At 34.0% G+C, this 14,232-nt stretch overlaps 1 protein-coding gene across 1 annotated transcript in view; it reads left to right on the top strand.

Moving 5' to 3' along the window:
* Positions 1-14,232, top strand: part of LOC138696117 (uncharacterized) — a 361,146-nt gene that overhangs the window by 334,502 nt on the left and 12,412 nt on the right. The window contains exons 5-6 of the mRNA XM_069820675.1: positions 3,862-3,988; positions 11,889-11,937. Of these exons, the coding sequence (XP_069676776.1) occupies positions 3,862-3,988; positions 11,889-11,937 (176 nt within the window). The remainder of the gene's footprint in view (positions 1-3,861; positions 3,989-11,888; positions 11,938-14,232) is intronic.

Genomic DNA, 14,232 nt, shown 5'->3' with positions numbered 1-14,232 from the left:
TAACATTTTTTCGTGTTTCATTAGGATATTATATACGTCGCCCATCACTGAAAACCACTAATTTTCGATACTTTTCTAAAAATTCCTTGAAATGTAGACTATTTAATTTATTAATTATTGGGATGTTAGCAGTGAACATCATGGTAGGGTACATAAATCCATGCTAAACGTTGAGTTAATATCTTCATACTTTTCAGATTGTAATGGTACTGGTTCTTTTGGATTCCTTTCAACACACTTTCTGCGCCTTTTGGTATTGTAGTGTCTTTCAGTGCACTGTTTTTGTCACTTATACGTTTATTTTACACAATTTATATGTAATGTTGTCTATATTGACAGTGAAAATATAGACCTATGTTTAAATATCCTCAACTATGCCCTGCAATATTACACGCTTGAGCGTCTTACCTAAGGCATTTTACCTCTGCAATGAACCTTCAATCAGCCACAAGATGTAGTTATTTAAATAATACGACTAGTAAGAGCAGTGATCGATAAGACTACTCGCTATGACTGCATCCAGAAGAGGGCAGAGGATGCGTAACTATTTTGTATACGAACGTACCTGTACCTGCGCTATGACATCACATATACTTCGAAACAGGCAACCTCATTCCAGCTTATAGGTAGCTGGAATGCGAAGCCTAGTTTTGACAATCAGAGACACAGATACAACACATAGCAAAATAGTAATCGAAAATAATATTTTAGAACAAGTTAATAACTTCTTCTGTCTATCTCTTATGAGGGTGAAAATGACAAACAAGAAAATCACAAAATAAGTTTTGCAAATATTAGGACTCTTAACTCTTAACACTAAAACCACATCTAGCACAATAACATTCCAGATTAAAACTGTATAAAGCAATAGCTCTCCCGACTCTACTATTTATAAGTGAAATTTGGGTTTTGAAGAAGAAAGATATCAGTACATTTAGAGCTGCTGAAATGAGATATACAGAGTGGAAGTGAAATAATCTTGCAGATTGAAAGGTACGACAGAGTACGCATAAATGAATAGAAAACGTATGTTGCGTTTTGTGATTAAATGCACGGTTAATTAGAAAATTAAGTTTGAAGTTTCAACAGTCCGGCAACATCGTCGCTAACACACTCCACTCGTGATACAGATGTAAGAAATCAACGAACTCTGTGAGTGTCGGTAGGTGAGCTGTTCTCTGCTGTAGATTAAAACGTAAAGTATTCAACATTACGCAAATTGTTTAGTTTTTAAGATTCTTTATTACGCTAAACTATAACTCTTTAACTCTAAATTTACTCGCAATGTCATAAAACTTACTTAAATTTCATAAGTATATGTTGTTTTTTTTTTTTTTTTTTTTTTTGCTTTTACATAATTAGAAAATAGTGAAGAACGTACATTCTTACAAAACAAAACTATTTCCATTAAAGATTCTTTTACATTTGATGCAAATTCAGAATAACATTATTACGAATACACATTCTGTAACTCACTCTCCATTTTTAAGTTACTGTCTTTGAAGAAATAAAAAATAATTTAGAAACGAAGTTAAGTTTACAGTATTGTGTTAAGTGTTATGTATTTTTATTGGATTATTTTACGACGCTGTATCAACATCTAGGTTATTTAGCGTCTGAATGAAATGAAGGTGATAATGCCGGTGAAATGAGTCCGGGGTCCAGCACCGAAAGTTACCCAGCATTTGCTCGTATTGGGTTGAGGGAAAACCCCGGAAGAAACCTCAACCAGGTAACTTGCCCCGACCGGGATTCGTACCCGGGCCACCTGGTTTCACGGCCAGACGCGCTGACCGTGTGTTATGTATGTACAGTAATTTGATCGAAACGTTTATGATAAGACGTTTTTGTTTACATTCTCCTATCGCAAGTCTTGCGGAGTGGATGGAGTAACACCACAGTCTACTATATACAGTCGCGAAGCTTGAGGTGTTTTTTTTTGCAAATCTCGTGATAAAGCGCTCCAAGCGGTTAGCAACTAGAAACAATAGACTGTCCATGGTCGACTTTGGACTGTGTCGCATTTCTATCGAGTGCTAGCTCGTTGCGTATTTCACATTGATGCTTGTGAAATGTTCATTATTGGTTATAATGAAAATGTTAATGGCTAAAATATAATAATTGGAATAATAATATGGGACAAGGAGGAGACTTTGTAGTGCTATAAATTGTAGCAACAATAAGAGAAAGAGGCCAGAGTTATCCTTTTTCCGATTTCCGAAAGATTCAGAAAGGTTCCTGTTTCCACAAGAATGTCGTGCAGAAACAAAACTGTTAATTTGAAGTTCTTTGTGATAGAATACATTATATCCTTAAATTTCACAATGAAATGTTTCAGTCTAACCGAAAGGACATTAGATACCAGTTAAAGTTCTGTCACTTAGGCTGCTAAATTTCCAGAGAAATAAAGGTTAGGTCTACTCTTTTTTTCAGAGGATATATTTTTAATTGTAGCTATTAATTTTGTTATTATTTTTATGTGTTATTTTACTAAAGACGTAGAAAAATTAAGTTTGTTTTAATGAAATTTATTGATCACGTTTTATTTTCAATTCTCGTGGGATTATTATTGCTTAAGCTTACTTTTTTTTTTTCAAAGGATATGTTTTTAATTATAGCTGTTAATTTTGTTATTATTTTTATTTGTTGCTTTACTAGAGGCGTAGAAAAAGTCTGTTACAATAAAATTTATTGATCACGTTTTATTTCCAATTCTGGTGTGATTATTATTGCTTAACCTCATCCCACTTTGTTAACTACGTAAGCCTACACTACAAGTACCGGTACACGTAAGTTACTCCATTAATTCATATTTCCATTATTATTGTTGTAAAGAGAAATGCAAATTAATATTTATTGGTTTCATAGTTAATTATCGCTATAATCTTGAATGAGTGAAGCTATTATAGTAAATTTCAGTTCGTTTTGCACAAACAAAAATTATATTAACTTATTTCTTGCAGGTATCTTCGAGTTTATGGTGGAATTAATATACTTCATTAAAATAATAAATTAACTTTATGCATTTAATATTTCAATAATGGAAGGAAGGTGTTAATTTTTCCAAAAGAACACGACAACGAAAGTATAACATATTTTGTCGGCTGCTAGGAGAGAGATCTGCGATGATGAGGCGATAGTAGCGATCCTAGTGGTGGGCAACTACCCATGTTTGCATTTTTACTACATATTGAGCTTCGCGACTGTATATAGTAGACTGTGGTAACACTCACCCCCACTGCAGAGCAATGACCTCAAGGAGCACTGCTACTCTTTGCAGCGTTGCAACACGTTACATTGCATATTCTCAAAACTAATGGACGTATCAAATAACTTATTTGACAAAACTTGTTCGCACTGACTTGATCTGTTGCTTCTGTGAATTAATGTAATAGGTTTTCTTCCACCCTCTATATAGGCCTACATTCTACGTTAGATTAAATGCAGAGTTCCGTCTATAATTGAATATTTTGGTGTTATTTGTAGGTTCTTATCAATTATATTCTTTTATGACATTCATTTTTACATCGTAACAAGATGCCATTAGGTACAGTCTTATAAAAAAGTTTCGTCGCACAGATACTTTGTAACTCCCAGAAAGGAGGCAGTGCGCATGATCAGAGAACGACTAGTTGTGGTAACAAAATTAATTTAGTTTCGTTGTATGTCTGATAATGCGCACTGCCTGCTTTTTGGGACTTACAAAGTATCTGTGCGACAAAACTTTTTTTCTGAGACTGTACATTATTTTAATCCCGGTAGTATAGTAATACATTATTATATACACGTAGGCTATCTGTGTAATTCAGATAAGAATACTTTTAGACGTGTTATAGTATTAATGCCTGCTCTATGTTACAGCCACAGAATCTTGTGATGATGGCCGACTTCCCTGATTGTGACGTCAAGCTGTGCGATTTCGAGATATCGAGAGTGATATTGGAAGGAACAGAGATACGCGAGATTTTGGGAACTCCAGATTATGTTGGTGAGTGTCCGAATATTTGTTTGTAAGAAATGAATTATTTTACATTACTATTAAAGAATAATAAATCATTTTCTCTCGAGAGCTGAACGAGTCCTTGTTATGAAGAAGACGAAGAATATTTTTTTTTACAAATGTCACTATGTGCGTATGCTTAAAAAACACGGAATTCCCAAAGCCTGATTTAAAATTATATGAAATTGATAATCCATGTTGAATCTTTCGTACACTACTTTTAACACTTGAATATAAATAATTGATTAAATGGCGATCTTACGCGTGTTAATTATGTAAGCATGTGCGGCTTACAGCTGTTTCGGTGCTACTTGACACCGTCCTCAGAGCCTTCTGTGTCTCGGCGTCATCTCAACAATATGGACACACTAAAACACACCCTAATCAATTTCTCAACACACAGATCAATTTCAGAACACACTATTTAACTCAACTCTTCATCACACGAACGCACCCACACATCAGGCAGCGAAGTTGAGATGACGCCGAGACACAGAAGGCTCTGAGGATGGTGTTAAGTAGCACCGAAACTGCTGTAAGCCTACATTCTTGCATAATTAACACGAGTAAGATCGCCATTTAATCAATTATTTACATGAAATTACTCATGGTAGTCCGCTCGAAGCAAGGTATCTGAAATAAGGAAACATTTTTCAGATAGAATAATAGCTGTCCACTCACCCTAACTTCCATGAAGCCCTAGCGTCAGATAGTCTGCTTTTCTTACAGGGGTCAAAGTCAGAAACGTAATTAGAAGAGTAATAGCTTTCATTTTCTGCAATCTCGGAATGTCGATGGAAGATATTCCTGAGCTCTGGTAGTTTGCAAGAGACGATCTGTCTAACAGAGATGGACGGCACAGCTCCGAATTGTGATAGTTACTGTAATAGTGATCTGAGTCCTAGGCAGGATGCCTTATAAAGTTATAATATTATTCTCCCATCTACGTCTCAGCCTCCCCAAAGGTCTTTTTCCCTCAGATCTCCCAACTAACACACTATATGCATTTATGGATTCACCCATACATGCTACATGTCCTGTCCATCTCAAATGTCTGGATTTAACATTAGTAGGAACACATGTCTCCTACCTATAGTCCAGGTCAGCTTACTTCATACCCTAAGGGTGAAACCTAACCATTTTTCCCCCCATTACTATATATGCTAGTGGATTGTGGTGATTTTATAGTATGCAGGTTGAATTTTCTTTTGCCAACTTTGTTTCGAATTTCGATACTGACAAATACTACAAGTAGTAGTGATTTTGTAACTGGTATGTTGGCAGCTGAGAGAAATATCGATAATATTTGTCGGTGCTGGAGTTCCATGAAATTAAAATTGTACTAGATTTCTGAGTCGGTTACTGGAAGCTAGAGAAATTTGAACATCCTAATAATTAATTAATATTAATATTAATACATAATAGTTATTTTATGTGGTGTGGTTATAATTCAAGACTATAGTCAGGTAATTTTTCGGAGTTAGTACTAATAATTTCATGTGGTCAAACAAAATACATTTTTAGGTTAGGTCTCGTGAGTCAATTATTTAGTCAAATCAATGAATTTCGTATTGCTAGACAATATACTTGACAAATCGAGCCCTTCTGGAATAGTTTATCTACGAAAATATATTACAAATTAGTGAATTATTTAGAATAACCTTCCAACATAAAGGTAGAAGTGGGTAAAGTCAATCAGTGGGTGTATAATCGATCATTTGCGATTTTTATTGAAAAATATATATTTTCTCAGTTACTTGTTAAAATTTTGCTATGCTGACTTCATTGCCTGACATTGCAAATGTAAGCGAGAGGGACAACAAAAAGCCTGCGCATGCCAACAATGGGAACGCAATGTAATTACCGTTGATGTGAAAATTGTTATTCTGAACTTTTTCTCTTAAAGGAAAACAAAGTCGTCAGCAGTGAAAGGAGACAGGAAGTATACGTAAGTACTTTTCGTTGAGATTGTATGTTGAAATAATAGTTTTGCAGTTCGTAAATGTTAGTATTGAAACTTATTATTTTAAGACAACTTCTACCTTTGTAGGGTTAAGTCGATCATGCCATCGACCTACTCGAAGCAGATAGGACCAGAAGGAAGAATAAATTGTTCACCGAAATACCTCCAACTAACACTTATAAACAGACAAGTGTCATAGTTTAGTTTATATTGATGGGATAGTGGGGAAGGAGGAAGACGAAATTATGGTGAATTTCTTGCGTAAGAGAAGCACTGCCAAAGGAACATATTTTGTACATCCCTCTGTACCTGACGATGGGAACAACGTAGTTTCTAAAGTGACATGAGAAGGGAAAGATTTCAATAACATCTGATATAAACCTAAGAATTGTTGAATTGCATTTTAGATTACAATTGAAGTGTGGTATTTCAATGTTAATTTTGAATTCTTAAATCTTTGTTTGTTGGTATGTGAAGTATTAAAATGTGTTTTTATGTTTTATAAGTTGGCAATCACAGTCACGTTTGTACAGTGGAGACCTATAGGCCTAATTGTATCGAATAGTATGATCACAGTAACAAAAGATGCACTATATAATGCTATAGGCATGTATTGTAGAGTATTATTGTTTTTTACACCCCTTATAACCGATAAAATATATGTAATACACTTAATTTGTTTTTTTTAAACATAAGCAGTGATCGACTTTACTCTTCAATATTTTAAAATCGATCTTAAACTAAAAATTCAATGGTGATCGACTTTACCCTATTTAAGCAGGTAACTTCGATCACAAGTCAAATATAAAAAAAAAAAACATTTTTTTATAGATTGTAATTCAATTCTTGTAACGTGCCTTTTATAAGTGAAGGATATGACGACAAAATGCTATTTTCTGAGGAACTTCACTCCATTGCATAACCTCAATATCATAAAAAAAAATTGCAAAATTTTGATCGACTTTACCCTCTTCTACGGTACGGTAAGTAAATAAGTCATTTAGTACGTAGGATCGTGTGATATCTGGTAACAGGTGGCAACACTGACAAGACGGCAATATTTGCTGTTTAGGAACTGTTCTTATGTGACCCTCACTGTTAGAAGGACGGCAATGAGTCAAAATGACTGAAGTGTTGAAGTCTAATGTTGAAGACTTCTTAACCCAAAAATGTGTTTGCCTTTTGTCACAATTATAAATTACTGAGTTCGACGTCGATATTTATGCTACGACGCCACTCCGTGAATGATAACATTAATAAACAATATAATTATGATTAAAAAAAAAGCTGCAAATTTAATTGAATTAAAAGTGAAAAAAAAAGTCATTTTTTTGGTCTCAGATTCAAACTTTCCCTTAGGTGGAAATGTGTGGAAAGACGAGTAGATGCAGAAGGAATTTTAAAAGACACATATGGACGTGTTTTCAAACGCCTTCCTACCATTCACCACATCTACAACGCTGAATCATTGTCGTTGGAATGTTTCTTGTGAAATATAAGATCCTTCTTTCTCTTTACACAATAGAAAGGAATTATTTTAAATTCCAGTATAAATCGTAATAATTACCTATAAACGGAAATGACTGTGATTTATTTAACGCAATTACGTAACTATGTAGGTTAAAATTGCAACATTATTGCACTCTAAGCCAATTTTAGACGATATAAGGTAAGGTTCGGTTAGTGAGTGTGTACTGGTGGGTGGGCATTCTACACAGACACATTCTTTCTATTTGAGTGGGTGAAAGCAAGCGGCAAGTTCTAGGAAAAATATAAAATGCATCCTACGATAACACCATTTATAGAAAAGAAATGTCAATTAAAACTATACACGTGCGTTGGCTTTCGATGTAATGTTATTAATACATGTGAGAATTCTATTGAAGTTGTACCTTGAGAAGTCTTATTTACATTCATGAACAAGAACTGGTAAACATTGGTTTAGAGTTTTAGAAATGGCGTATGTTAAGGATACATTATGACGTCAATTGAAAAAGTACATAGTGTGTACAACACACGAATAGTTATTAATTTATTACTGAAAAAATACATAAATGTAATTATCTTGTACAATTTATAAAATCAATTTTCTCATACTTTTCGATAATAAAGACAATTTCTATGTTTTCATCGCAGAAAAATAAATTAGTTAATTTATATTAATTTTAATAACTTACTTACTGATTTTAAGGAACCCGGAGGTTCATTGCCTCCCTCACATAAGCCCGCCATTGCTCCCTATCCTGAGCAAGATTAAGCCAGTCTCTACCATCATATCCCACCTCCCTCAAATCCATTTCAATATTATCTTCCCATCTACGTCTCTGCCTTCCCAAAGGTCTTTTTACATCCGGCCTCCCAACTAACACTCTATATGCATTTCTGGATTCGCCCATACGCGCTACATGCCCTGCCCATCTCAAACGTCTGGATTTAATGTTCCTAATTATGTCAGGTGAAGAATACAATGCGTGCCGTTCTATGTTGTGTAACTTCCTCCATTCTCCTGTAACTTCATCCTTCTTAGCCCCAAATATTTTCTTAAGCACCTTATTCTCAAACACCCTTAACATATGTTCCTCTCTCAAAGTGAGAGTCCAAGTTTCACAACCATAAAGAAAAACCGGTAATATAACTGTTTTATAAATTCTAACTTTCAGATTTTTTGACAGCAGACCGGATGATAAAAGCTTCTCAACCGAATAATAACAGGCATTTCCCATATTTATTATGTGTTTAGTTTTCTCCCGAGTGTCATTTATATTTGTTACTGTTGCTCCCAGGTATTTGAATTTTTCCACCTCTTCAAGGGATAAATTTCCAATTTTTATATTTCCATTTCGTACAATATTCTCGTCACGAGACAATCATATACTCTGACTTTTCGGGATTTACTTCCAAACCTATCTCTTTACTTGCTTCAAGTAAAATTCCCGTATTTTCACCTAACATATTCACGTCATCCGCATAGACAAGCAGCTGATGCAACCCGTTCAATTCCAAACCCTCTCTGTTATCCTGGACTTTCTTAATGGCGTACTCTAGAGCAAAGTTAAAAAGTAAAGGTGATAGTGCATCTCCTTGCTTTAGCCCACAGTGAATTGGAAATGCATCTGATAGAAACTGACCTATACGGACTCTGCTGTACGTTTCACAGAGATACATTTGAATTAATCGAACTAATTAATTTTAATAACAGTTAAATAAATTAAGATATATGCAGAAAACTAATTCCATCATGATAAAGAAATAAATATTTGACATACGTGCAACATGTATAATAAAAAAATCTGTATCATCTTCAGAACACCATTTATTATTGCTATGCTAGCCACGTAAACGCAGGAGTTTAACATTGTCTCGATACCAGAATACGAGAACTACAGTCAGAAGTTCAAAGAAATAGATATTTTTATTCAGCAGGCAATAAAGATGTCACTAACACAATTAAGATGCAACGCAGTTACGAAAGATTCTCGTGAGTGTTTGTTAAATCTTATTAGTTATTTCTTTGTGACTTACTGGCACTGAATGTTATCTTTCGAGATACTTACTTCTCCTGTTCATACACAAATATTATGAATAATATTGAAAGATTTTCTTTACAATTTTTATGAGAGTATGCACCACACCGAAGTTGAATGCCAGAGTAACAGTAGTGGTATTCCGGAAATCATTACAGTACATAAATCAGTATCACAGAACAAAGAACGCAAGAGCAGTACATAACCCATTATTCATTTCTGTGTTGAATTATTAACTGCGACAAGCATTATTGTTTAATTGCAATTAATTGTGCTTGTAACTTACGTAACAAGTAAAATATTTATGGACTTCGGAGTGGAATTTCCATAAAAGGAAATAGAAGGACGAGTCAAAGTTTCAAATATAATTCTGTCTGCTTTGATTTAATTCTTTGAGGTTAATGTCAATTATTACAACACTTAATAATGTTAATAACGTGAAAGTTTCTTTATTGAAACAAAGTTGTTTCCCACGATAATTTCAGAATGCTTTTGCGATATTATCTTTCCTAATCCCGATGTAAACATTTACTTTCCTTACGAATTCACTTTCACGCGTCTATTTCTTGAGCAAATTGAAAAATTCTGAATTTGTTCTATGTTAACGAATTATTTCAACAAAAACTGATGTTTAACATTTAGATTCACACAGTGGCTACAGAAATGAGAAGACTAAAGATGTATTTCAACCTTTGGCTTTAAGAACGTCACAAATCCAAAGAGAGAAATTTTTCATAATGAACAAAAAAACGTAACTGTTAATAATCTGTTTTACGGAAATTGTTTGTATTGTAAAAGAAGTATTATTATCTAACATTAAGTTACAGCATAACTCATTTGAAGAGTTTAATTAAATACCTGGGCAATACTGAATACATATAAGTGGAATTGGGGCATTCTTCAAATAGATCTGTGAAAGCTATAAATAAGTGACGCTTTATTTCATTTCATTTATTACATTCCATAGACCTTACATTAGCAATGAAGCTTTAAGATGTGGAACAAATCAAAATTTTACAAGATTAAAAGTAAAATTTTTATAATTTTTTTTACAATTTTTACAATTTTGCAATTTTTTACAATTTTTACAATTTTCTACAATTTTTTTACAATATTTTGGCGAGATGTAGTGGAGATGAGGTGAGGATGGAGGAAATACATGTTTCTGATGTAATCTATAGTGTCAGGTGCAAGATACTTACACAGCTTCTTTAGATCTGCTAGTTTTTTTTTTTTTTTACCCTTAACAGAGAGTAAGTGATGGCAGAGTTGAGAGACATTAGGTTTCAACACAGCAAACTTGTTTGAAGGTCCAAGAGAACTTCCTGACACTTATTTCATATTTATGGTTATCTGAAAAGTGAAATGTTTTGTACTGACTAACTTTAAATATCTCCTTATTCTTTGTTACAATCCAATTCGCTTCATTTCTTCTCTTCTTTCCTCTAATTTCATTTTCAGAATCACAAGCATATAGATGATCAGTTACCATCTCAGTAGCCATCTAGTATTGCTGCTGAGTTCACAATGACATCTGGTGGGAAAATCTATAAACCCAGTACCATATTATATTTGAAGAATGACCCAACTCCAGCAGTTGGGACATTCTTTAATAGTATAGGGTTATCAGACAGCTGTTTCATATGTTAGGAAATGGAGTTGGACCGTTCTTTTCGTATAGCAGGTGCGTTCTAGCTAATGGTACAAAATGGTATAAAAATCTCATTTTAGCCAGAAAGTGGAGTTGGGACGTTCTTCAAGTCATAGGTTCATTTGTACCCATTATTACCGATATATATCATCGTAATCGTTGTCAACATCATAATTGTAATAAAAATCGTTATAATAATATTGTCATCTTCGCAAGTGATGGCGTGCAAAGAAATAGTAAGTGTCGCTCTTCTGATATTGTCCTTAATGGGCGTAGATCAGGGATGCCCAGCGCGAGCAATTCTAGGTGCAATAGTGACGTTCAACATCTTTTAAGTGTATGCCTGTATATAAATATCTGCGCTGGGTATGCCTGTGTAGAGACACAACTGTTTATAGGCTACTGTTCTTATTTGAAGAGAAGATCCGAACAAGAAATGCGAGTTTCTCCCCACTTTTATAACCAATGCCAGACACGGAACCGACCGACCAATGACCGAACCTAGTTTGTTCCAGCCGGCCAATGACACCACCCCCATCCACATAATCCTTCAAGGACGCTGAGTTACTAGTTTACCCTCTCCTCTTTCCCCGCTATAACCATACTCCCCTCAAAGGATCTTCTCGTGAAATTTGAACAGTAGTTCCCTTGGCTACAAAGGAGTACGGACGCAATCTCTTTACTTTAGTATGATTTATAGGCCTATAAGCATATAATATTTACAACTTCAATTTTGTTTTTTTTTTTCAGCTCCTGAAATACTACATTATGAGCCTATAACAATGAAAGCAGATATGTGGTAAGTTTTAACATTCTCTTTAATTCGAATCTGTAACGATTCTGAAAGTAAAGACAAGAGTTTAATGAGAAAGCAGAGTTAAACATGAAAGTATTATATCGTTATGATCGATTGTGAACGGTTTTTGAGATATTCATACAAATGGTGTTTAAAAAGGGCGCGTCAGCTACTATGGCTATTTGCGCCCTTCTTTCCAGTATTTCCTGAAGTTCCTCTGATTATGCCATTTATGTAATTGAACTTACGTTTTCTTCTTTTTGATCAATGCATTCTAAATGGTCATTGTGGTGCAAAGAAATTGGAATTTATGAACTTGTTCTATTGTTTTAAGAAAATTAATTTGGATCGAATTGCATTTTTTTTTCGTAAAATTCCATATATTTACTCTTTTGGATTCATATTTTCAAATTAAATTCACTGAATAATTTATATAATTACTTTGTTCGTAAAAAGTACTACTCAAAACTCCTGTTTTTCAAATTTACAATTTTGAAACAGGGATATGCTTCACTGCATATTTCCAAGCACCTGCGGCTTCGCGATTCGTATTTTGGCTGCTAAGAGAAATTTCACTCATGGTTTCATTTACTTAAGATTTTACTTCTCTTAACTGGCACTGAACCTCAATTTAAGAAAGGTAATCTTCTTGAGATTTCTTTATGTCATACTGAATAAGAGCTTTGCGGCCAAAATATTCTCAGTTTCTTTTTTTTTTTTTTTTTAGTAATGAAACATCCACACAATTATAAGAGAAGTAAATTCCTTCTTTTAATATCTCTCGAACTAATTGCTGAATTTTTGTAAGATCCTCTTCTTAACATTTTTTTTTAATCCAATGCCACCAGGTTGTCTTTTCGACATTTCTGGTCTTCCCTCCTGGCCGTGGCTTAGTTGTAACCCACTTCTGAGGTTGGGGCGCCTGGAAGGCGGAGTTACATTACCCCGATGATGTGATAGGATGATTATGATAATGTCTTAACATAATATTGAAACTGAAATAAGTTTTGTATCAATGGATCAGACTTCAGAAAGAAGAAAATGCGATTTTATGTTTTCTTTTGTGAACCAAATTAAAATGGAAATGGTTGCTGATGGATTAACACATTTTGTTCAGTCATCAGACGTTACAAAATACTTTGCCCTTTGGATCAAGTACTTTTTTTTACTTATATCCTGTTCCTAGGAGCATAGGGCAGCAGTGAAGTTCCTCCAGCGTACTCTGTCGCCAGCCATCCATTTCACCTCTTTCCAGTTTTTCCCCACATCTCTCTACTTCCTCCTTAATTGATCGTTTCCATGTTTTTCTAGGCCGTCCTCTCTTTCTTACTCCTTGTGGATTCCAATCAATTGCAGTCTTCTCAATAGCTTCATCTGGCTTTCTCAGCGTGTGGCCTATCCAATTCCATTTTCTTTGTTTTATTTTCCATTACTGCTGTTTCTTTAATCTATGATACTTTAGGTGTGCGAATGATTGGCCCCAGCACCCTAGCATAGTGGAGGGATTGCCTCTTATTGGATCAAGTAACTAAAGAAGTATTTCTTTAAATTTATTACACATATAACCCTCATATGTCTTGTGCACAATAGAATTTATCTTCTGGATATGAAATTATTAAATAAATGACATACAGAAATAGATATATAAATAAATATAAATAAATAAATTAATACATACATGAATAAATAGATAAATACATAAACGCATAAATAATTAAGACATAAATAAATGTAATAAATAAACAAACACAAAGAACATGTAGGCCTAAATAAGTAAATAAATAAATTTATTAAAGAAGTGAATACCTAAACAAATGAATGAATAAATAAATAAGTAAATATATTATTAATAAATAAATAAGTTACTAAATAAATAAGTTTAATAATTATTGTACTTCGTATACCTGAAGAATATAAAACCTTTGATCTAGAGTGCAGAACTAGAACATGTCGAGAATGGAATGAATTCTCCACATTCCTTCTGCCTGAGGATATTGATATTCCATAGTCAGCTTATAAAAAGCCGCTCGTAATTAAACACGTTCGATGAATGCTCAAGTTGCAGCGACAAACGACATGTTTTCAACTCGATACGTCACTTAGACGCAACTTGTGCTTCGAATTGTAATTTCAATATACGCTGAACAATAATAAAGTTAGCGAGTTACAGCATTTTCTTTCGAATGCCTCTCTTCATTGATTCAAGCCTCACGAAGTGAAGTTTTATGCATAAACAATAAGCTATTAATCGCGGTTAATGCTCAACTCTCTTTTCTGTAAAATGTCGAAACTTTACAT

This window comes from Periplaneta americana, chromosome 1 (genome assembly GCF_040183065.1).
Source record: "Periplaneta americana isolate PAMFEO1 chromosome 1, P.americana_PAMFEO1_priV1, whole genome shotgun sequence".
Taxonomy (NCBI): Eukaryota; Metazoa; Arthropoda; class Insecta; order Blattodea; family Blattidae; genus Periplaneta; species Periplaneta americana.
The sequence above is the reverse complement of the archived record's forward strand: the minus strand, read 5'-3'. Positions and strand labels throughout refer to the sequence as shown.